The sequence below is a fragment of the Archocentrus centrarchus genome, chromosome 24 (genome assembly GCF_007364275.1).
Source record: "Archocentrus centrarchus isolate MPI-CPG fArcCen1 chromosome 24, fArcCen1, whole genome shotgun sequence".
Lineage (NCBI taxonomy): Eukaryota > Metazoa > Chordata > Actinopteri > Cichliformes > Cichlidae > Archocentrus > Archocentrus centrarchus.
In genome coordinates this window covers 5445772-5469254 of record NC_044369.1, presented here as the reverse complement: position 1 = coordinate 5469254, position 23483 = coordinate 5445772, and the positions used below count along the sequence as shown (strand labels likewise).

General features: G+C 40.7%; 2 protein-coding genes and 1 non-coding gene across 15 annotated transcripts in view; 2 read left to right on the top strand and 1 right to left on the bottom strand.

Annotated features, from left to right (window-relative positions):
- afdna (afadin, adherens junction formation factor a) overlaps positions 1 to 7304 on the top strand; it is a 121316-nt gene extending 114012 nt beyond the window's left edge. For 9 of the 10 annotated variants that reach the window (XM_030722270.1, XM_030722271.1, XM_030722265.1 and 6 more), the window contains 2 exons: positions 4525 to 4609; positions 5531 to 7304. In XM_030722270.1, the coding sequence (XP_030578130.1) occupies positions 4525 to 4609; positions 5531 to 5687 (242 nt within the window). In that variant the 3' untranslated portion in view covers positions 5688 to 7304. The remainder of the gene's footprint in view (positions 1 to 4524; positions 4610 to 5530) is intronic. The other variant, XM_030722269.1, reaches the window with a different exon arrangement.
- An 889-nt stretch (positions 7305 to 8193) lies between these two features.
- Positions 8194 to 8276, top strand: trnal-cag (transfer RNA leucine (anticodon CAG)). The gene has a single exon. It is a non-coding gene; the product is annotated as a tRNA-Leu (tRNA).
- Positions 8277 to 8800: 524 nt separating this feature from the next.
- On the bottom strand, positions 8801 to 23464 carry tdrd15 (tudor domain containing 15). 4 transcript variants are annotated; one of them, XM_030720951.1, is made up of 4 exons: positions 23423 to 23464; positions 18054 to 18125; positions 10082 to 15802; positions 8801 to 9878 (listed from the first exon to the last, which is right to left on the bottom strand). In XM_030720951.1, the coding sequence occupies exons 2-4, from the start codon at positions 18083 to 18085 to the stop codon at positions 9776 to 9778; spliced, it is 5856 nt and encodes a 1951-aa protein (XP_030576811.1). In that variant the 5' UTR covers positions 18086 to 18125; positions 23423 to 23464; the 3' UTR covers positions 8801 to 9775. The 4 variants fall into 4 exon arrangements, with proteins under 4 accessions (XP_030576811.1, XP_030576814.1, XP_030576812.1 ...); XM_030720954.1 differs by having other exon boundaries at positions 9739 to 9878; positions 18054 to 18120; XM_030720952.1 differs by having other exon boundaries at positions 9739 to 9878; positions 23404 to 23463.
- Between the last annotated feature and the right edge of the window lie 19 nt (positions 23465 to 23483).

The window sequence follows — 23483 nt, the reverse complement described above, 5'->3', positions numbered from 1 at the left end:
TCCTCTTTGTCTGTGTCTGCTTCAAAAGGCTCCGTTCCTTCTCCATAACTCAGTCTACTCAGACCGCACTGACATCTAGTGGCAGTTATTTAATGGAGCTTAAAGGTTATGATCAGGCCACCGCTGCCTCATGAGGTTAAAATAGTTTTTAACTTAGGCCAAATGTGGGTTCATCTATGTCAAATATTATTTAAAGATAGGCATCTTTTCTTCATTGTTTGAAAGACGCGTCTGATACGAAAGAGTTCAAACTGCAGTCAGTTGGCTGCTGTTCGGAGGTTTTGTGTTCCCAAAAGAATTTTACTCAGAAGTACTTTATTTATTTATTTATTCTGTATCCCTTTGATGGAGCCCATAAAAAAGATGGACACAGCCTCCGGGATTGAAAAGTGAAACCTGCTGAGGAAGAGCCTTAAACCTGCATTCTTTCTTTTGACCTCTAGGTGGCAACTAAACAAGTCAGTTTATGACCTCACTAAACACTTCCCTGATTGAGTCATGGTTTTAAAATGTACTCAATAAAAGGTGTTAATGTTGTAAATGAGGATCCAAGCTAGAGCACAACAGACAATAAAGCAGGGTATGACACAGTTCGTTCGTCTGAGGTGTAAAATATCCGAGTTAGGAGCAACTAAAATATTGAAGTAAAGGATTTGGGGTGGGAATGGGTTACACCCTGGTATCTTTTATATAGCATCTGATGCCATTAGTTTTTTGATCTTCTTTTAGTTAAAAAAGAAACACACTGGGCACTAGTTTCATTTTGTAGCTTTTGAATAAGCTAAAAGTGCTGAAACATTTATTTCACTTTTAATTTTTTTTGCTTTTTTTGGACTTTTTTTAATCACTTGACTTCTAAAAGTAACTCAGTCAAAAGAATCACTACTTGAAAGAACTGATAAATTGCTACAATGACGGTCAGGTATTTGATGTGGTACTGACTACATTATATCTGTAGTATCGATCACACTATTTTTGCACTTTTTGCATCAGTTTTTAGCATATTCTAATAGTACCATTCTTCTTTTTCTCAAAGTAAAATACCCAAAAAAGTAGTAGGCGTGACAGGCGGCCTCAGTGATGAATATACATAACGATCCCCCGTCAGGACGCTGTAAATTCGAGCAGTTTGAACGTGCACAGACAAACGGAGCTGTGACTGCAGCACAGTCTGAGTTTCAGCAGCACCTGAGGTCCAGGAGAAGTTCACCCACACCTTCAACATCAAACTACCTCCATCCCCACTGCTCCTGCTGCTGCCGCTGCTTATTAGACATTAAAACACCTCCGGGACCTCATGGGAACTTTGTGCTGCAATTTCACTCAAATTAAACAAAATCATCCCACTAACATCCCACCCACCCACCTACCTCACCCAGCCACCCACCCCCACCTCCCTCAGGAGTAAAATTTGCATGTTTCAGCCCACAGTCTCACACACACACACACACAAACACACACAGCAAACAGTGCACTCTGGCTGCCAGCAGCTCACCCCAGTAACCGGCTTGATGTCTATTGCTTTTTACTGCCTGTGCATAGCTTCCACCAGGCTGCTGTCTGTATTCATTACCTTATTTATCCTTTGCTGCTTTCCCCGCTTTCCGTGTCTCTCTCAGACTGTCTGTTAATTTGGGTTCCCAAAAGTGGCTAATTTTCCCTCCTCGTATGTGCTTTGTTTTGTTTCTGTCATCTCGCCTGTCAGTCCGTGTCTCTGCTGTGGCTTCAGTGCTGTCTAACGCTGCAGCTTTATTTACTAAAACCTTACTACAACTCTCACGGGGCTTTGCGGCAGGCTCAGGTGACCGAACACCACCTGAGTCTGCAGCGTCCCTGCTAGTATGGAACTGTATTTGATGTGTGATATTTGGTTAGCTGGCAGCTCCAAAGGAGTGAGTCTGACTCTAATATAATCTGGCCTCTTGGTAAGTTAGAGATATTTTTGTGTAATCAGAATGAAACCACAGGGAAAAACAATACGGACGCCGGTTTGCCTCAGAAGGTGCGCAAACTGGAGAAAGCTGCAGTGGAAGGACAAGTTCAGCTATCCGCAGAGAGCAACGATCAAACAAAGATGTGTACCAGTGCAGAAAAAACAAAACGGTGATTTAATCGAGCCTCCTCCGGCCTCCAAGATAACCGAGCCGGAGTGAAAGAAAAACATTCACAAGCCAGCGGATGACTTTTTTTGTTGAATGTGAAGAATTTTCTATTGTAGCGCCAGAAGTATAATTTTCATCTCTTTTGGCTCAACAGAGGAATGTTTCTGGCCTTGAACGAGGCTTGTTTCTCTGTGGTTGCTTTGTTCTCTGCCAGTTTGTGTTTATATGGGCTGGAGCGGGACCCGGTTTGATCCCGTCCCAGACGACACTTGAGATCTCCCCCTTGCTTTGGCTCCAAGAAACCCAAGAAAAAAAAAAAAGCTTTGGAGCTGCCAGCTGGACAAATCTATCTGGGTTCACACCCTGCCACTGTGTCTGCATCTGAACTGTACCAACCTCTGATTGCATCCTGAAACACAAAACCTTACATCCATTCAGGCTGCAGTTGTGCTTTGTGGAAAGGCGGCCAAGTAGAGTTGAGACTGGATGTTTAACGTCTAGCTTGTGGGTTTTTCCTGAGTGAGATTCAACCACTGTCTCACCAGAAGAAGAACTCCTGTTTATCAGGGTTTCCTCTCAGCTCGTAGTGCTAAACATACAGAGCCGTGGAAGAGAGTCTGCAAGGTTTTATTGTCCCACCTTTTCTCTATGTTCCTCCTTGCTGGTTGAAGGTGTTTCAGCGAGTGAAGTGAAATAGCAGCTGAAAGACAGAACAAATGCAGCCGTACAGGAAAAATAAGCCGGCCTTCTCGGAGAGGCTGCTGACCTGATGCAGTTCCTGATTTAGACGTAATTTTTATAAGGGAAAAAACGAACAAAGGTGCATCATAGAAAATTTTCCAAAACAGCTGAACACTAATTTTATTATTTAATTACTTACCAAAAATCTTTTTCCCCTTTTTTGGCTGTTTTCTGTGGCAGATTAACACACTTTGGTGCGCTGGTTTTTAGTCAGGGAATACTTTTGTAAGTAGTTTGTAAACACCTGGACATTTTTTTTTAGCAAATGTCACTAAAAGAAGAGCAAAAATTCATATGTTGGGGACTATTTTCAGTGGTGGATTAATACGCACTTGGAGCACTGGTTTCCAACCAATACTTTGAAAGTATTTCCCCAAACAGCAGAAATGACTTGAATGAAAGTACGTGGGGGCTATTTTGGATTGGGATTTGGATTAATACACATTTAGCTCAATGTATCTGCTTTGGTCATTACTTCAGGTTAATTATGATCCACATGGTTTTAAGGGGAAAGTGAAAACTCACAGGGCTACAAGACAACCAATGAACATTTGCCTTCCTGCACTTCCTGTGGTGCAGCTAAGTGGCTAATATTAATAGATAAATGGTTAAAATGTCCATCTTTTGTCACTGCATGTGGTAGCAAACTTGACTAAACATACTAAAAAATACAAACTCCAGGCTGCCGGTTGAAGGCAGCTTTTTTAACAAAGCGAAGTAAACAAGCAAATCAAACAGGAAGTTAAAATGCTTCTGAAGCTTTAATCTCATTGATTCAAGGATAACGCTGCTCTAAACCACTGTTGGTTTGGTCTTTATTGACAGCTTTGCCATTAACACTTCTTCAGCCAGCAGGAAGGAACTCGCATTTTTGTGTCTGCTGTAGTGTTTGGAAATAAAAGTCTGCAGACTCGTGGCTCACAGGATCTTGTGATGGTTTTAGGAAGCTTGCCCCTTCTGTGGCAGCTTTAAGCTCTGGCTCCTGAAGCCTGGGAAGTTGCTACAGTTTGGAGAGACACAGAAACACATAAGACGACTGACTAATGTCTCACTTGGGGTTAAAGGTCGGGGTCACCCTCTTCGTGTCTGTCGGAGCCCGTTATCACTTTCTGAAGATACCTCGAGTCTAAATACTGCGTAAGCGCTGTGGCTGTTCAGTGCCAGATTTAAATGGTAGCAGAATTGGGTCGGACATGTTTAGCGGTGACCTCGGCCTCAGAGCCCAGCTGACACTTCCACAGACCATTGTTGCTGCTTGGGAATGGCCCGTTAACGGCTTCTTTATTTTAACGCTGTTTTTTTCTCTTTCTCGGCTCGCTGCTCTAGTTTAAAGAGATCTGACGTTTCTGCCTAATGCTTCTCCATGACGCCTTCTTTTCCTTCCTCCTTTCTGCTTAGGCTGGTCTGTGGGAAATGAAGTGATACTGATTGGAGAAGCTGCTGAGTAATGGTCACCAGGGGCTCCAGTCCACTGTTATTACAGGATCATTGGTTAACTTAAAGTATTTCCAATAACTGCGTGGCGTTAATGTCACACAAGTGATGTCAGAGATCCTCCGAGCCGTCGCCCAGCAGCTTCTGTCTCAGATGTTTTCAGATTACTCACAAGCTGCACCTGAATGATGCTAACTCATGTTTTGCTGCTTTTGTCTCTGCTGTGCGGCTCCTGAACATCCAACAGGATTTAACTCGTACACTGGAAACTCATCAGGAGTTGTAGGATCAGGAGAAGTCTACAAGGACCCAAGAGACAAATGGACGAAGAGGTGAGCAACCAATTCACCCAAAGATGACTCTTCTGTACGCTTTTTGTGAAAGATGAATGGGAGGCATAAAAGTTAATTAAAGAAACTCTAATGAGACACATAAATTTATGTCAGTTTATAAATTAATTAATAAACATTTCTATTTTATAAAATAGAAATAAAAATAAATAATTTTATAAGTGGCTTCTTAATGAGTAACTTTAGTTTTTATTTTTGGTACGTTCAGGCCTCCATATTTACTAACGGGGGTTGGGGGTTGTCTCTATTGTACCGGTCTAGAGTCATCAAACTAGAATAATGGCCAGCAGGGGGCGACACCTCCAGTTCTTAAAAACTGTATAGACATCAACGGGAAAAGACAAACTTCTCAATTGATTTAATACCGCAATAAACACTTTAATGCTGAGTTTATGCTCTTAAATGCCAGTTTTTGAGTCTTATTCAATATAACATGATGCTTTTGGTTCCATTTAGAGGGCAAAGTGAAGTAAGTGTTCAAGTACATTAAATCTGCCTTCTTTCCTGTGGCCTAACTAACCTATACTATAGGTATAAACTATAGAAATCTATGAAAGTGACCGACCTTCTCACTTGATGTTATACCACAGTAAAGAGTTTATCAGTGGGTTTTTGGTCTTGATCACTAGTTTAAAGCATTTTTCAGTTCATCATGGTTCTGTTTTGGTAAATTATGGTCCCCTTTTAGAGTAAAATGGACAATGTAACAGGATATGATTTAACAAATGGGCAGTAACAAATGTTTTTGCAGTATTTAGCACAGAAATCTTAAGTGATGCTCTGGGTATGGAGTGAGAACTGGCACATTAAGAAGTCACTGCAGTAACATTCCTTGTATCCGGAGTATTTTGACATGACGCTGGTTTGTTTGTTTGTGTGTGTGTGTGTGTGTGTGTGTTGCAGTCAGGAGCAGGAGAACTCGATCCCCAGCGACGCTCCGGAGAGTCTGACCTTCAAGGAGCGCCAGCGCCTCTTCTCTCAGGGAAAGGAGGTTTCCAACAAGGTCAAGGCTTCTCGTAAACTCATGGAGCTGGAGAACGAGCTCAACACCAAGCAGTAGACCCGAGCCTTCCACCTCCCAGCGCCACCTTAACGCCAACGCCACCGTGATAAGGTGCTCCTGGGGGCCAAAAAAAAAAAAAATATCCGGGTCGAGAGAGCCGGCGCTTGCTTCCCTAACACTGACCGTCTCCTCTTGTTTGTGGTGTTTTCCTCTCCTTTTTTTTTTTTTTAATTATTTTTTTATTTTAATCATCAAATAACTGGACCAGTCACTTTTTTTTTGTTTTTGACGTAGCAATATCAACAGGAGAGACATTAAATCTTCCCCTTCGTTAAAGCCTGTTAAAGATATATAATGATGAAGCACTGTTAAAAAAGTTTGAATTATATCTAGAAAGGGTTTGAGAATCACACGACAAAGGGGGATATATTTTTGTTTGTATTTTTTTTTTCGGGGGGGGCGAGGGATGGAGAGAGGTTTATCCTCATTTTAATTGTTTATTTTTTTTAATAGCTTAAATGAAATTTGAACAGTTTTACGGTGTTTTATGCTTTTTTTTTTTTTTTTTCCTGAATCATGTTTTTCACTCTTAATCCCTTCTTGCAGCTGGAACACACGAGGTTGAGCTCTTTAATTTTATGTATTTTTTTAAATTAAATTCTCAGCGAGTGGAAACACTGTCATTTCATTCCGTAGCGAGAAAGCGTGGGATATCTTTTTCTTTCTGTGATGTTTTAGTTAAACTCTGAAAAGGTTCTCCAGGAAGGCTCTTTAAGTGCACAACATTACTGTAAATACTCGGGTCCACTCACTCTTTTACTACTGTAGAAACCTGCCAGGAAACTAAAAATCTGCAAAACTAATGTGATTTAACAGCCCCTCCCCTCCCCTCGCTCTCAGCGGAGTCACATTTTTACCCGTTTCCCCCCCTCCTAACCTCTAATTTTATTTCCTTTTAAACAGAATAGTCGTGTGAGATTAATTTGACTGATTGCACCCTAAATTCAAGCCAGATAAAGGAACCTTTTTTTCTTTTCATCCACAATGTGATTGTTGGTTTTCACAGTAATATTAATAATATAAAAAAACAATAAAAAAAAAAAGAATTACAGCTACTCTTTTAAGTGCTTGTTTGCTTTACAGATATTTATTTCAAACCTTGTGGAAAAACTTGCACAATGACTTGTTTTTAATATTAAATATGTATCTGCAAACTGTTCTGAGATTACATTTGGGAACTCTGGTGGTGATGATGATAATATTAATAATCTGTGTTTTTCCTGCTTTAGAGACAGAAGTGTTCTGTTTTTACACCAGCTGTAGTCTGAGGGATCCAGATGTTTTCCAACATGACAGAATTGTGATTGTACAAATACACACACACACAAGTTCAGTCTGCATAAATCACTCACCACCACTGCTGATGTAGAAAACAAACGCACTTCAAACCCCCCCTCCAGTGTCCCCACCTACACCCCCGAGTCAAAAAGGAAACTCAGACTCATGAATTTCAGATGTATCTCTCCCCGGCAGTTTGTTTGAGTGACTCCATCCTGTGTGTGGGCTTATTTTCTTTTCTCAACAGGAGCCTCTGATAAGACACGACGAGATAAAGACGCTGTTAGAACAACTGACCTGTAAAAACACTACAAGATGTCCCCCCCCCCCCCCCCCCCCCCCCCAACAGCAGCAACACCGACTTCTCCTTTTTAGGTTTCAAAATGAACTGAATCATTTAAATGGTTTCATGTTTAGCCTTTTGTAAATCATTAATAAATACAGATTTTTCAACAGTGCGGGCTGGAAGGCGTGGTCTTTTGTCTACATTAAAAAAAATAATAATAATAATTAGAAACAGCTGATCTTAAACTGGAGCGCTAAGATGTAGTTACCTCTGCAAATGGGCCATGAAGGCGACATAACAGCTTATTTGTATATTTATGTGGACCCTTTATGCATGCGTCAGCACTTTGGATAAATAAATGACAGTAAAAATCGAATTTCTTTTTAATGGCCTAAAAAAAACCCGAGGTTTAATACTGCAGGAGATCTGAGCTCTTCCGAAATATAAACATACTAAAGTTTTTTCAGTTTTAATGTGTTTTGCAAAAAATACCCGCACATTAAAAAAGAACTGATATTTAATTCGGCCTGCTTTATTTTAAAGTGTCAACAAATATAGAAGTAAAAAAAAAAAAAAAAAAAATGAAAGAAATTCAATTTCGGGAGAAATCGGAGCTCTTCCGAACTCTCCCGGGAATCGACACGTTTTACTGATAGACATCGATACACGTATTTGTACATAATCGGCGTGCTTTATTTTCCAGTATGGGAACGGATCCAAGTATAAAAGCAGCAGCATCTTCCTCGGTCTGTCAATAACAGTAACGTCATACTTCCTGCTTCTCCTTTAACTTTACTTTGGCGTATAAAGACGTCTCAGTGTACACATTACGGTCCACAGGAGTGAATAATTAAAGGAGACTTTTTTTAACCGTGTTTATACAAAGCATGAACCGATGACAGCCGTTATAAACAAGCTTTTTCACGGTGTTTCCTGTGTGTCAGGATGGCCGAGCGGTCTAAGGCGCTGCGTTCAGGTCGCAGTCTCCCCTGGAGGCGTGGGTTCGAGTCCCACTTCTGACAAATACATTTTGTTTATCATAGCGAAATATCTGTTATTGATCCTATTACGATTTTCCCCATTGTGGTCTTAACACCTCCTAATGGCATTTATTACTGGTTGTGGGCTTTCGATTACTGTACAAACTGTGGTGTATTTTACCTCAACACTTCCACTGCACCACTATCACAAAGACATTTTTACAGCTCTGCACAGCATTTATTTGAGAGCTCAGAATGCATCAACAAAAAAATAAGAAATACTACAATTCTGATATTTTATTTCTTTGGCTCTGGCTGAAACCTCTTTTAGGCCAGGAAAACCTACAGATTTCCTAAAAGTATTGCCTAAAGGACTTCCTGTAAACAAGGAATCTTGGCTCAACAGCACCATCAAGTGGTGCAAGTGTGCAGGTCAATAAAAAGAACAAATCACTTCTTTAAACCCACAACAGTGATTGCTACATAAGAGAACAAACAACGTGAGAGAAGCAAAAAAAGATTTAATTTTGCTGGACTCAAAATCTATTTGAAACAAGTCCCAAATAATACAAAGCTCAAAGCAAACTGTCAGGCGCACTTACAAGGTAGTGACTGCAATATTTTTTTCTTAATCCGGACGCTAATTACTAAAACAAAAAAATGCACAATGCATGAAATTTAATAACAAACTTTCTTTGGTACAACATGTTTAGTTTGAATTATCAGGAAGAAACTGCAGCTCTCATTTATGTTAAATGACAACAATTTAACATAAAGAGCCCTTCAAATCAGATAAAATAACTTGAAAAGGAAACAAACATTAAAATAATTTTAGCTGGTCTCATGACTCAAATTTCTTTTTAAGGAAAATAAAATGGCTCTACTGACTTTACGCAAAAAAAGCTCTCAAAAAGTTTGTAAAACAAAATTATCAAGTTTTAAAATCCAGAATAACATCTTAAAGTAAATTAAAGCTTGTTAATCCACACTGAGCAGAAACTTTACACAGAAAAACCTGTAACAGAAGAAAATAATCACACTGAGTTTTTAGTGTTACTGCACATTACTGCCGACTCATCAAGGCTCCACTGGTGACAGTATGTACGAGTTCACTCAGAAACTGGGATTCACCAAAAAGAGAGAGAGAGAAAAAAAAAAGTCCAAACTGAAAATTATAAAAAGAGGGGACAAATTTCAGATGAGAAAAAAGAACAGAAAAAACCCCACAAAATTAGAGGGGAAAAAAGACAACTTTACAAGAGACTGAGAAACAAATTTATGTGAAAAAAAATTGTAATTCTAATAGAAAAAGGTCCCAAATTTGCAAAAAGAAAATGACAAAAATACTCAGTGTTTCTTTTTTTTTTCTTTTTTTTTTTTTGAAGAAATCGTATCACTTTTAAAGTAACGAGGAAAAAAATTCACATATTCCAACTTCAGGGAACAATGACAAAATTTTAGAAACAAGAACACACATCTTTGTATTCATATTTTTAAACTACAAGATCAGTCTCATCAAAACAAGTCCAAACTCTGTTCTCTTACACAGTGCTGAGGGCCACCGTCCCCTCATCTTCATCAGAGCCTTCATCTTCCTGCCCACACTGCTCCTCACTGTCAGGGCTCTGACGCTGCTCGAGGAACCTGAACATGTTCAATGTGAAGCACAACATTTTGTTATTTACACACATTTCATTGCTCTTTTTTTTTTAAAGCATAATTGATATTACACTAAAAATACTGAATCTTGGCTTTGTAGTAGTTACAAATCTATATTACCAAAGTACAAAATACATGTGCATTTTCATTACTTCTAACAAACGTAGATTTTGAATTATAGAGCATACCTGAGTCTTAGCATGACATCTACATAGCTGGCATGTCCAGCATCCACCAGCATCTTGGCAACATGGACTCCATCTACGAGAACATCCACCTTCCAGTGTATGTTAGACATAAACTCTCTGAAGAAGATCTGGAGGTTCTTCTCGTACAAACATTGCTGGAAGAAAGCCACCGCCTCATCTGGCCACTCTCCATCCACCCCCACTGGCTTCACCCCTCTCAGGATGCAGGGGTAAGCGACCTTTGGGAGGTTCGTTATCGCAGACGGAAGTTTCTTCAGACTGGAGCCATCATCATACGGCATGCACTCATAATGGCCATAATCCACTAGGTTTAGGACCACCGTGGTGTCGACATGAACAATTTCAGCCCTGCACCACTTCTTCTTGGAGTCTGATTTCAGCAGGCAGCAGGTGCCAGGGGCAATGTGGTCTTCAGGAAGAGGCGTCAACTCCCCGTACAGGTCATCTAGCTCAAAAGACACTTTGCTCATGATGAGAAGCAAATGTTCTAGAGACACACAGAAGTCAAATGGAGTTGTGACTACAGCAGCAAAGGCAGAATATGATTTGTTTGTCTCAACAGGAGCAAAAACAAGCTGCTGAGGAGAGCAAGTGTCCAAGGTTGGTCCTTTTTCAGTGTCTTCATTTTGACTTTCAGCAGGTATTGGGCTCTTTTCATTATTTTGCTGCAGTGAGCCTTCAACATGTTGCATAAGGAACAATTTGTTTATGACTATCTCAACCATCCAGAGGTCATCTGCTTCGAAATAATGCAGAAAAATCAGCCTGACTTCTTTGCCTACCATGGGTTTTAGAGTTTCATACCAGAGACTGTGGTCTTCGTCTTTCTCACTGAACCCAAGCATGTTCATCCTGCACAACATTGCCAGATTCGGGATTTTTAACAGGTCGCTACACTGCTGTCGAATAGATCCGCTTGGGATTTCCGCTGTTATTCCGTGATCCACCAGGAAAACCTCTAAATTTTCCTCATTCAGATGATGAACTATGGCCCTGTGCCATTTGTCCCCCTTCTGGATCTGAACTAAGCACTTGAGGCCTTGTTTGATATCCCCTCTTGCTATCATCTTGCACTTGTACAGGCTGTCTGCAATACGGTGTTCCAACGCAGTGAGACAGTCACTGGTCCGAGCAAGTCTTACATAAAAGCTGCCATTATTCCGGACCGACAAAATGCTTCCATTCTCCGTGTCTCTAGCTTTAACAGATGGGAGAAAGGATGCATCTTCAAATCTCTTCATTAACTGACCCTTGGTTCTGGTGAGTCTTCTTCTTTGGTGCCTGAGTGTTTTCATCCTTATTTTCACTGACACCTTGACAGGTGTTGGTTTAGGGGTCACGTTTTCACCTTCAACAGTGGCCATTTTTTTTTCAGACTTTATTTTAGCCTTGCATGCTGCTTCTTCTTCAAGGTTATTCTGTTCATGGAACCTCAATTTCTCAGTAGCTTCAGAAGTAGGAGACTCATTCTTCTTTTCAGTTAACAACGCTGCATTAAGGCCAACTTCTCCATCCAGAACCTTCATCTTAACGTCCCACTTAGATCCACATTGCTGGATAAAGTCAACCATCAGCAGCTTCTCCATTACTGCATCAGTGAAAGAGGCATCATCTGTGAATGCGCTCGTATCCAGCAGCGAGCACGGTATGCTGAATCTCGGATGAGAGAGATGCTCTTTTGGGATGGAGAAGATCTTTTCCTTCGTAACGACTGCTGAGTTTCCATAGTCCACAAACTCCACTTTGAAACACGAACTGCCAGCAAAGTTCTTCACAACTGAACGATAAAGGGCACCGTCCTCCTCAAACTCAGCCAAAACAACCTCACTGATTCTCAGTTTTGTGGGTACCTTCAAGGAGTCTCTGATGGTACTTGAGCTGAGAGCTTCACCCATTTTCAAGATGGCAGGTTCATCTTCTGACAGCTGAAGAAAAAAGCTGTAAATGGAGTCAATGTGTGAGATGTAACACTTCGCCCTGAAGCCTGCACATATCTTCTTGTCCAGCAAGAGCTGGGTGATTTCTGTTGCCTTGCTCCATTGGGGTTGCTCCTGGGCCTCTCTTTGTCGTTTCACCTGAGAGTTCGGAGATTTCACAGAGTAACGGGTGCGCGACGTGTCCACATTTTGTGCTCTTACTCTTGTGTTCTTGTTCTGAGTTCTACCACTAACGAGGCTTTTTGTGTTATTTATTGTCTCTTTTGTGCCTCTGTGGGTGTAAGGTGTTGAAGAATATGAATTCCTCCCTTTAGGATGATTCTGGTATTTGAACACAGTCTCTGTGTTTCTTTTGTAGTAAGATTTACGTTTTACCGTTGTTCTGACCATGTCAAATTTAATAGCATTCTCAGGCTTACCTGATAGACTGATAGCTGATTGCTTACTTGATAGACTGAGAATGAGCTCCTTCACCTTCTCATTGATGTTTATGTCTCCGTCAAACAGCTCTACATCAAATGAACCATCTTCATTCTTTCCAAGTATGACAGCTTTCACTTCCTTATTGAGGACTGCCTCGTTGAGCCACTCCTTGACATCTGCGTAGAGCTCTTCCTTGGACACTGAATGGAGACAACATCTCACAGCCTGCATGGGCGTGTGCAACAAATCGGCGGCGTCCCTGGGGATGAACATGACATTGGTTTTCTCCGATATGTTTGTGTTTCCATAATCCACAAAAAAGACACTGAGATGCAGAGGTGAATGAAGAGGATGCACCATACCCCTGTACCATTTTCCATCAAAGTATTTTGCCAGGCACAGCTTCCTTACAACAGCTCTCGTACTGGCTTGCGTCATTTTTTTACTCTCGTCTGAGATTTTCTTCTCAAGCTCATTGATGATGTTAGTGTTTCTCTCAAGATGGCAGTAGACCTCACACTGACTGTTAACGTGGGTCACATACACTTGTTCTTCACTTCCTGGGTGTAGATCATGTGAAGAGTAGATAAAAGATTCAGGAAACACTGCTAAATGTTGCTTTGTTGATGCCATTACTCGTTTTGCCAGGTCATGTTCTATGAGTGTTTCTGTCACACTCTGATGGATCTGGATGTTGTAGAGATCAACAACATTGCACAGCCCTTTGTTTTTCACATTTAACTGAGAGAAAACTTCACACTTTAGAGCTCCATTGCTGTGGGAGACAAAGTCTTTCAGCAGCCTACATGCTTCTGGACTCCAATCCCCAGAGTTCTCAGCAGGTTCGATCAGGTTGTAAAGACTGCACCTGAAAGCTTGTCCTTCCAAATGAACAAATTCTGGCATCATTGCTTGTAGACTGTGCTCCCTGACTTGGATGGTACGCCCACAGTCAACCAACATCACTGTGGCATGGTCTTTCTGTTTTTCAGTGATTAAGGCCCTGTACCATCTTTCATCATGAGGTGACTTGGCAATGCAACATGAATCTCCTGACTGGAGGGGGACCCTATGAGCTGAATAATATTTCTGAATTTTATCCATCAGTTCCTCCAAAGCTGGAAACATGTCTTGTGGCTGGCACCACAAATCCGACGGAGAACTGATGTAAGAGCAATGCACAGCAAACTCACACCCAGGCTTGATGCTTAATGCCTTGATGCTACTCAGGGCTGGACTTTTCTCAGGTTCATTTTTGCAGGCCTTCTCTCCTTCCTTAGAATCCTTCCACTGCCCCTTATCCCCACTGATGTTTGTTCTCTCATTGCTCTGAGGGCACCTCATCTTTTCTGCCTTATTTTGGGCCAAGTGCTCAATGGGAATGTATTCAGCCTGTTTGGAAGAGACCAGGAGTTCAGCAATACTCCGACTGTTGTCACTTCCCATCTCAAAGACGTCAACAGCAAACTTGCTTTTTCTCATTTGCAAAACATGGACTAGCAAGGCTTTATTTGACACAGCTCTTCTGAAGAAATCACACGCTGTGCTGGTCCATACGTCCTCCAGAGGAAAAATATTAGAAAGAGTACAGCAAATGGCAAACGCAGACTTTCTGGCAAATGACTCGGGAATGTTCTTGACCAACATGTATGGCACTTTTTCAATGTTCCCAAAATCAATAAACAGAACTTCAGCTCCATGCTTTAGAGTGTCCGTCACTACACCCCTGTAAAAATGCATGTCTCCCTCATAAACTGCACAGCACAGTGTCCCAAGTTTAGGATTCAACAGTACGTCTTCATCCAGCTTCACACGGTGGAAGTGTTCTGCCATCTTTGACATCATTTCTTCAAACTCCTCATTGCGCTTTTGTGTTCTGATCCAGAACTGGTTTGGATTTTGGACATGTTCAACATAGCCCACAAACACAGAGCCTACCTGGACTTCTTCTACTTTCAGCATCTGCTCCAGTGTTTCGCCCATGATTGTTTCATGGTACAAGTAGCCACCCTGTGGTGAAAACTTTTCAGCCTCAGGAACAAAGTCAGCCTTCATGACGGGAAGGTTTCTGACAGGCTCTGGTTCCTTCACACGATTATCTTCAGCACTAAATGCAGTGACACAGTACACGTGGTGTTCTTCATCATATCTAGTGATCTCCACGTTTAACAGTCCTCCAAGTAAGCCTGATTTCAGGAGAGACAACTGCTGAACTTTTAGCACTTTATCCTCATCAGTCAGGCATGCAAGCGAGCACGGGAACGCCATAATTGGTGTTGAATACAGTTCAGGTGGCAACCTGTGGATGTTCTCAACTTTGACAGTTTCAAAGAATCCATAGTCAATGAACAAAACTCTAACCCAAGAACTGACTGGAAGGAACGGCACAAAGCCTCTGTACCATCTCCCATCTTTGCCTTTAACTGTGCACAATAAATCCAGGTTCTCCAGAAGTGTCCGATAACTTTCTTTGGCTCTGTATTCAAACAACGCACTCAATTTCTTTAACATTTCCCAGAGATCTGCTTCCACACTGTACATCTGACAATAAAACAGCCTGGGACTGACAGCAGCAGTTACTCTCACTTTAGCACATGTCCCGCTGTGCAAGGCTGGCCCATAGATTGAGAAAATGCGTTCATATCCCTGCAAACCTGGCCTGAAGCAAAGTTCTTGACCCCTTGGCTTTTCAATGAGTAAGTCAGGAATTGGCTCTTTGTTCTGTTTGAGTGGCATCTCTGTAAGCATCTCTACCAAGAGGAGGAATGTATCAGTGTCCACATGCCTCCCAAAGCCATGTCTGACAAGGTCACTGTTGATGTCAGGAGCTTCCAATAGGAGGACTTTGTCGGGAAGCAGTGCTTGAATGTAACCTGTGACGTTTCTGCCAATCAGGCTTGAGAAGTACTCCTCAACCACGGAGTTAGAACAACTCTGAAGCAGCAGCACATTTGCAAGAAAACCACAAACCATTTTCGGGGGAAGGATGAACAGGTCATTCGAACAGGAAGAAACGTGGTTGGAGCCGACGCTCAACACGTTACCATGATCAATGAGGAAAATGTCAAACAAGTCATCCTTTCGGTCCTGAACTCTTCCCCTGTACCAGCGAGCTGAAGTCAAATCCTCCACAAGGCAAAACTCTCCAATAACCACTTCAGCTTCAGTCTTTGTGACGTTCTGTATTTCTCCCTGCAAGATACTGTAGTCAAGTTCACATATGGTCGGGTACTGTGCCTGGAAGTGTATCAGGGTTGCTTCAGGGTTCCAGTCCAAATGAGTTAACTTGAGGTCCACTGGCCAAAGTGCGAACATTGCAGACGGATTTGAATCTTGAGACCTGCAAAGCAAAATGGCTTACATTATCAATACTGGTTCATACAAGCACATCTGTTGCCTGAGTGCAGTTTTTACTTTGCGTACTTTACATAACATTTATACTGATATCTTTATATATGCATTATTTATATGTGCCAATTCACTGCCTATGTGTGAAAACTGCTCAGAAATATTAAACTGGGAGGGAGCAAAATAACTCTGGGATGTGTATTTCATATAAAAACACTATTTTCACTGGAAACTATTTGACCTCAGATGCTCCCAGATGTCTGTGCATAGTCGGGGTGGACTTGTATTATTCTAGCTTTATCTGGCAGAGAGCTTGGTAGTACAGCATTTTTTTCTCCTGATTATTTTTCCCTTTTTTAAATTTTAAGATGGTAGTAGGACTGTACAATATAACCAGAATCTAATTTCCCAGTTTAAGTGATCTCGTATCCTGATATGTTTCACATTTTGTACATTTTTTTTTATAAATTCTATGGATTACTAGTTTATATAATGAAGATACAGAAAGGACTAGTTCGTTTTACATTTTAAGTTATATGCTCCAAAATGAATGGTACACATTCATATGTGCTTATTTTTCTCCTTTTATTTAGAACTTCTGGCCAAATGTATTGTGGTCCATGTCAGACTTCTGATAACCAAACCATGTTTGTGCTACAGAGGTAGCCAGGATTCTAGCCAGCGGTTGATCGCCCGGCGCTGTGCCTTGATGAGGTCGTCTTGTGCCGGGCTAACAATTTAATCGGTTCACTATCGGAACTCTATCACAGCAATTAGCAAGCCAGCGCACTCCTCTTACACTCCGCCCTATCACAAATACCAGACTCATACTTTCTCTCGCTAGATTGCTGCACTATAGTATTACTTCACAGCAATTTGCAATCTACCATCGGGCACGGCCAGTTTCATTCACAATGTGCACGCGCGATCTCGTGATGATCTTGTTCGTGCTTGATTTTGCGGGGCTACAGAAAGCTAAATGGCGACCAGCATGAATGTGAGGGAGAAGAAGAGGAAAAGGGAGCTCAAAGGACAATTTTGGCCTTCATATTAAACATAAAATCCCAGGAGCTGTGAGAGGCCTGGTCATGCTGACAAAGTAATGATGGATATTTGAATGTAGGGAGTGCTTTTAACAGCTGATCGGATCGATGAAACATCTAGATTATAATGGTTTTGTTATAAATGCTTTTTATGTGATTTCTGTGATATGTAAGTGCAACTCTTCTGGTTTATATGCAAAAAGAATTATCACTCTATTAAGGCCTGAATTAGACTTCTGTGTCGGCCCTATGTACATAACTGGAAATCCCCTCTGAACCCTATGCTATAACATATGACATAACCCCATATGATGTGTACCCCTTAAGAAATGTAACTACACATCCATAAGGATTGTGATTACCATGTAGGCTTCAGAGGTGATTTGCAGTTACCCACAAAGACCCAAGGCAGAAGTCTAATTCAGGCTTAACTGTTCACCACCACTCAATTAGCAAGCAGGCGTGGCATTTAGCATTTAACACTAACAAGTTAATGCTAATTAGCTAATGCTAGCACCCCCAAAATGTGCCAGGGTGAAATTTTTTTCTGGCTAGAACCCTGGGTAGCCCCTTATTTATGAATGAGCTCCTCAATTTGTCCCATAAACAATGTATTTTGCGGCACAAAGTAACCAATACAGCATATCATGAAACAATAGATGTTTTTTTTTTATTTCGTCATCTATATATCATATCGCACAGTCCTAGCTAGTAGGGATACAGAGATCCAATATCCTGATCCTGATTCAAAAACCTATATTGGGTGCACCAACTGCTGGTGGGAGAGCCAGTGTAGCAGCAAAGGATCAGCAATTTGGAGGTATTTCACATCTGATAAGCTTTGTATGTCTGCAAAAGTTTTACAAGGCTGGTGTGACTAAAAAGCTCCAACGATGAGAATGGTTTCCCCATCAGCCTCTCTCTTTCTCTCAGTGCAGGACTGTGCTCCTTATATCTGGAATCCAGTTTCTGAAATTTGCATGATTCAACTGTTTCTTGTTTAAAGACCATGTGATGAAGGGCTGAAACAATTTTGTTATTTTTATAATTCAAATAATGAAATTGTTTGAGAAGAAAACCATATAACATGAGCTAAACTGTTCCATTAAATACTGGTATTGGTGCAGAATTTCTCGAACGGTTTATCCCTGTATAAGAGCATGCATCAGCATCTTACTTTTGCACAATGGTTTTACTTACCTTTTATGATCAGATCCCAGTATGGACTCCATGGCAGCAGAATCGGGAGGAACAGTTGCATCCCAAACTGAACTTAAAGGGGAAAAAAAATGTGTTAATTCACCAATTATTATATAATTTAAAGCCAGGCTTCTGATGTTATCAGGCATTTGGCATTTCTCTCAGCTTCTCACCAGAGATTCTATAAATATATCACAAAAAACAGAAGAACAGGATAAAGGTAGACGTGAGTTGTCTGACACATACTGTCAGAAGTGAGACCCCTGAAGTCAGTGGAAACTGATTTTTAAATACTGTTATCCTCTCACCTGTTTAATGTTGATGCTGAAAATGACAGCCTCAACACTGCATTTAATCTATTGTTAGATTCAATTGGCTTCTCTCAAAATGTAAAGAAGCCCACCCACCACTTTAATCATACTCTGGATCTTGTCCTGACATATGGCATAGAAACTGAAGACTTAACAGTATGCCCTGAAAGCCCCCTCCTGTCTGATCATTTCTTAGTAACATTTACATTTACTTTAATGGATTACACAGCAGTGGGGAATAAGTTTTATTACAGTAGAAGTCTTTCTGAAAGTGCTGTAACTAAGTTTAAGGATCTAATTCCTTCATTGTTATGCTCTTCAGTGCCAACACAGTGCAGAGCAGCTACCTAAACTCTGCTCCCAGTGAGGTCGATTATCTCGTCAATAGTTTTACATCCTCACTGCGTAAGACTTTAGATACTGTGGCTCCTCTGAAAAGGAAAGCCTCAAATCAGAAGTGCCTGACTCCGTGGTATAATTCACAAACGCACAGCTTAAAGCAGATAACCCGAAAGCTGGAGAGGGAATGGCGTCTCACTAAATTAGAAGATGCTCATTTAGCCTGGAAAAAGAATTAGTTGCTCTATAAAAAAGCCCTCCGTAAAGCTAGGACATCTTACTATTCATCATTAATTGAAGAAAATAAGAACAACCCCAGGTTTTTTTTCAGCACTGTAGCCAGGCTGACAAAGAGTCAGAGCTCTGTGGAGCCGAGTATTCCTTTCACATTAACTAGTAGTGACTTCATGGATTTCTTTACAAATAAAATTTTAGACAGAGAAAAAATTATTCATCACCACCTCAAAGATTATTCTTCATGTTCGGCTGCTTTCAGCACTGCTGGTATTTGTTTTGACTCTTTTGCTCCAGTTGATATTTCAGAGTTAACTTCAATAGTTACTTCCTCCAAACCAGCAACATGTTTGTTAGATCCCATTCCTACTAGACTGTTCAAAGAAGTCTTTCCAATTATTGATGCTTCAATCTTAAAAATGATCAATCAGTCTTTATTAGTTGGCTATGTACCACAGACCTTCAAGGTGGCTGTTATTAAACCTCTACTTAAAAAGCCATCACTTGACCCAGCTGTCTTAGCTAATTATAGGCCAATCTCCAACCTTCCTTTTCTCTCAAAGATTCTTGAAAGAGTAGTTGTAAAACAGCTATCTGATCATCTGCAGAGGAACGGTTTATCTGAAGAGTTTTAGTCAGGTTTCAGAATTCATCACAGTACAGAAACAGCATTAGTGAAGGTTACCAATGATCTTCTTAGAGCCTCTGACAGTGGACTCATCTCTGTTGTTGTCCTGTTGGACCTCAGTGCAGCTTTTGATACTGTTGACCATAACATTTTATTACAGAGATTAGAGCATGCTATAGGTATTAAAGGTACTGCACTGCAGTGGTTTGAATCATATTTATCTAATAGACTCCAATTTGTTCATGTAAATGGGGAGTCTTCTTCACACACTAAGGTTAATTATGGAGTTCCACAGGGTTCTGTGCTAGGACCAATTTTATTTACATTATACATGCTTCCCTTAGGCAGTATTAGAAAGCACTGCATCAATTTTCATTGTTATGCAGATGATACTCAGCTTTACCTATCAATGAAGCCAGATGACACACATCAATTAGTTAAACTGCAGGAATGTCTTAAAGACATTAAGGCCTGGATGACCTCTAATTTCCTGCTTCTAAATTCAGATAAAACTGAAATTCTTGTTCTCGGCCCCACAAATCTTAGAAACATTGTGTCTAACCAGATACTTACTCTGGATGGCATTACTTTGGCCTCCAGTAACACTGTGAGAAATCTTGGAGTCATTTTTGACCAGGATATGTCCTTCAATGCACATATTAAACAAATATGTAGGACCGCTTTTTTGCATTTGCGCAATATTTCTAAAATTAGAAACATCCTTTCTCAGAGTGATGCTGAAAAGCTAATTCATGCATTTATTACTTCTAGGCTGGACTATTGTAATTCATTATTATCAGGCTGTCCTAAAAAGTCCCTGAAAAGCCTTCAGCTGATCCAAAATGCTGCAGCTACAGTACTGACAGGGACTAGAAAGAGAGAGCAGATTTCTCTCATATTGGCTTCTCTTCATTGGCTCCCTGTTAAATCTAGAATAGAATTTAAAATCCTTCTCTTCACATACAAGGTCTTGAATAATCAGGCCCCATCTTATCTCAAAGACCTCATAGTACCATATCACCCCAACAGAGCACTTTGCTCTCAGACTGCTGGCTTACTTGTGGTTCCTAGGATACTTAAGAGTAGAATGGGAGGCAGAGCCTTCAGCTTTCAGGCGCCTCTTCTGTGGAACCAACTTCCAGCTTGGATTCGGGGGACAGACACCCTCTCTATTTTTAAGATTAGGCTTAAAACTCTCTTTTTTGATCAAGCCTATAGTTAGGGCTGGATCAGGTGACCCTGAACCATCCCTTAGTTATGCTGCTATAGGCCTAGGCTGCTTGTTTATACTCCACTCTGCATTTAATCATTAATTGATATTAATCTCTGGCTCTCTTCCACAGCATGTCTTTTCTCTCCCCTCAGCCCAACCGGTCGCGGCAGATGACTGCCCCTCCCTGAGCCTGGTTCTGCTGGAGGTTTCTTCCTGTTAAAAGGGAGTTTTTCCCTTTCCACTGTCACCAAGTGCTGCTCATAGGGGGTCGTTTTGACTGTTGGGTTTTCTCTGTATTATTGTAGGGTCTTTACCCACAATACAAAGCGCCTTGAGGCGACTGTTTGTTGTGATTTGGCGCTATATAAATAAAATTGAATTGAATTGAATTGAATTGTTTAAACGAGCTGAAAAAATTTAATGAACCACCTGTACAAGCCAATGCCAATGCAACAGCACCCCCGGCTGTCTGATAAACAAAGTGCTCTACAGCATTTCCAGATACGGTGGCATTTTCCCCAACTTTTTAGTGTGATTATTAGTTTCCACATTTAATCAGGCTGTGTGAGAGATTTCTGGGTGAGGCGCAGAGAGATGTGAGGAAATGATTCTGCTCTGAGCGAAGGGGAAAGTGAAGGGGAGTCAGAACTTTAAAACTCTTGGCAATAGCTCTGGTGAATATTTTTTAGATTTTTCTGTACACCTAAAGACAGGTTAATATTTGAAGGATGTTTGTTTTTTTAATGACTGATTAGATGATCTCAATGACTGATTAAAAAAAAATTAACATCCACACACCTGATTAGAAACGATAAAGAAAAGAATTTGTCACTGTTTTCCTCCATACCAAAGCAATTTACAAGCAGTTATAATTACACCAAATTGTACAAAGCACTTAGGAGCTACAAAAGGCACATTCTGCTCCCTGTATCTCCTCCCAAAAAACAGATACTGGCTTTAAAAAAAAAAAAAAGTAAAAACATTAAGTAATTTGTTTCACCACTTTCTAATGCAGTGAAAAGTCTCACAAACAATCCATACTAAATGCTTCAATTTGTGGAGAAATTGTGATGGGATTATTGTTACTGATGGACGTTGTCTATTATGGGTTGGAGTTTCAAATTTGCCCATTTTAAAAGTATGTCTTGCATTAAGTGACATGTGTTTCTGATTATCTGCTGTCCTTCAGTATGTGTGTGTGTAACAGAGGGGCAGACAGGAGCAACCAGAGTTTGCAAATGACAACTTAAATACATGTGATGACTCGTCTTTAAACTGATGTTTGAGCTCAGCTGGAATTAGAGCTTGAAAAATTAGACTTGAAAATATGTCTTCCCCAAACTGTATGTTCAGGCTTAAAAACAAAGACAGGGACACTGACGAAGGATGAAGATGACCATCATTAAATCTTTTGGTTTAATGGAAGCCCTTGAGAATCAGAAGCAAAAAAGCTTTTTGAATGAATAAAAAAAAAAAAAAAATCCCCAAAATTGGGGGGCTGGCATGGAAAATCATTGGAACTCACCAAAAGTGATGAAAAATTTAGGGATTGTAGTAAAATTTGGGTTTCCATGGAAACCAATGCTGGTATCACCTGCATACAATAGCAACTGATGTGAATTTACATTTTTAAATGTTTGTAAATGTTCAGATATTAATGCAATTATTTTTGGAGGCGTAACTCTTAAAAATATATTCAGTGACAGTGATAAAGTGATGCAAACTCTCAGCAAACTCGTTCATATTTCCCTTAATGTTTGCAGCCACCAATGTCTAAATTGGGTCTACTGTCTAAAACCAGGTCCAAATGCACACTCATGGATTCCAAGTATGAAACAAAGGCACTGATTCAGTGAAGAAAACATCTTAGAAAAGTACTTTCTACTATTAAAAACTGCCTTTATTAATGCCTTACCTTTGGATTTCACCTTGTGACACTTAATTAGCCGTTTATGAGCACTGAAAGATTGCTAAGAGGTGGAAATAGCATTATCGATTAGCATTATTCGGCTAATCGATGGAACTTTCAAAACTGGTAGCGAAACTGATCGTACTGCGCATGCGGGAGTCGCGAAATGGGCCGCTTAAACGTTACGGCTTCCGTGGCAGTGGCGCCCCTTGCGGATTTGCGGGTACCTATCTAACTCAGGTGCCTCCAGATTATAAACATGTACATCTCTTGGTTATGAGAAAGACCTTGTTTGAAAGAGACACATTTTCCTGCGATCTGTGGGTAAGAACGATGGTTGGAGAGTGAAAAAAAAAAAATTAAATTAATTTTTCTGCTTTTTCCACTGACAACTCCGCTCTGGCATTCTATAATAACGCCCATTCAAATAAATTAGATTTTTTTTTTTTGGCGAGAAATCGTTTAATAATTTAAAATAACGGTACAAATTTCGCTAAAACTGCACAGATGCACGCATCCCGTCAGTAAACCCAAAGTGACCTCCAGGGAGGAGTTAGCTGCACTACAAGTAGCTCAGAGCTAACTATGCTAAGCTATCCTGACAGCTGGGTCTGTGTCTGTCCTCATTATGGTCTTTTTGATCTCTAATGAGCCCTCAGCGACTGGGAGCACTGGCCGGCTGATGACACCTGTCTGACTGCAGGTACCCGGCTCACCTTGAACTTTGTTTCCTACCTTCGGTCCTGCCTCCTGCGTGAAACGAGGGTGAACTCTGACTGCAGGTGACCTCTGACCT

Bases quoted from the DNA above. Each gene is read 5' to 3' on its own strand.
- tdrd15 (XM_030720951.1), bottom strand. From the start codon at position 18,085: ATGGAGTCCATACTGGGATCTGATCATAAAAG. The intron at 15,803-18,053 runs GTAAGTAAAACC...TTTGCTTTGCAG, and splicing joins CTGGGATCTGATCATAAAAG to GTCTCAAGATTCAAATCCGT. The intron at 9,879-10,081 runs GTATGCTCTATA...GAACATGTTCAG, and splicing joins GATGTCATGCTAAGACTCAG to GTTCCTCGAGCAGCGTCAGA.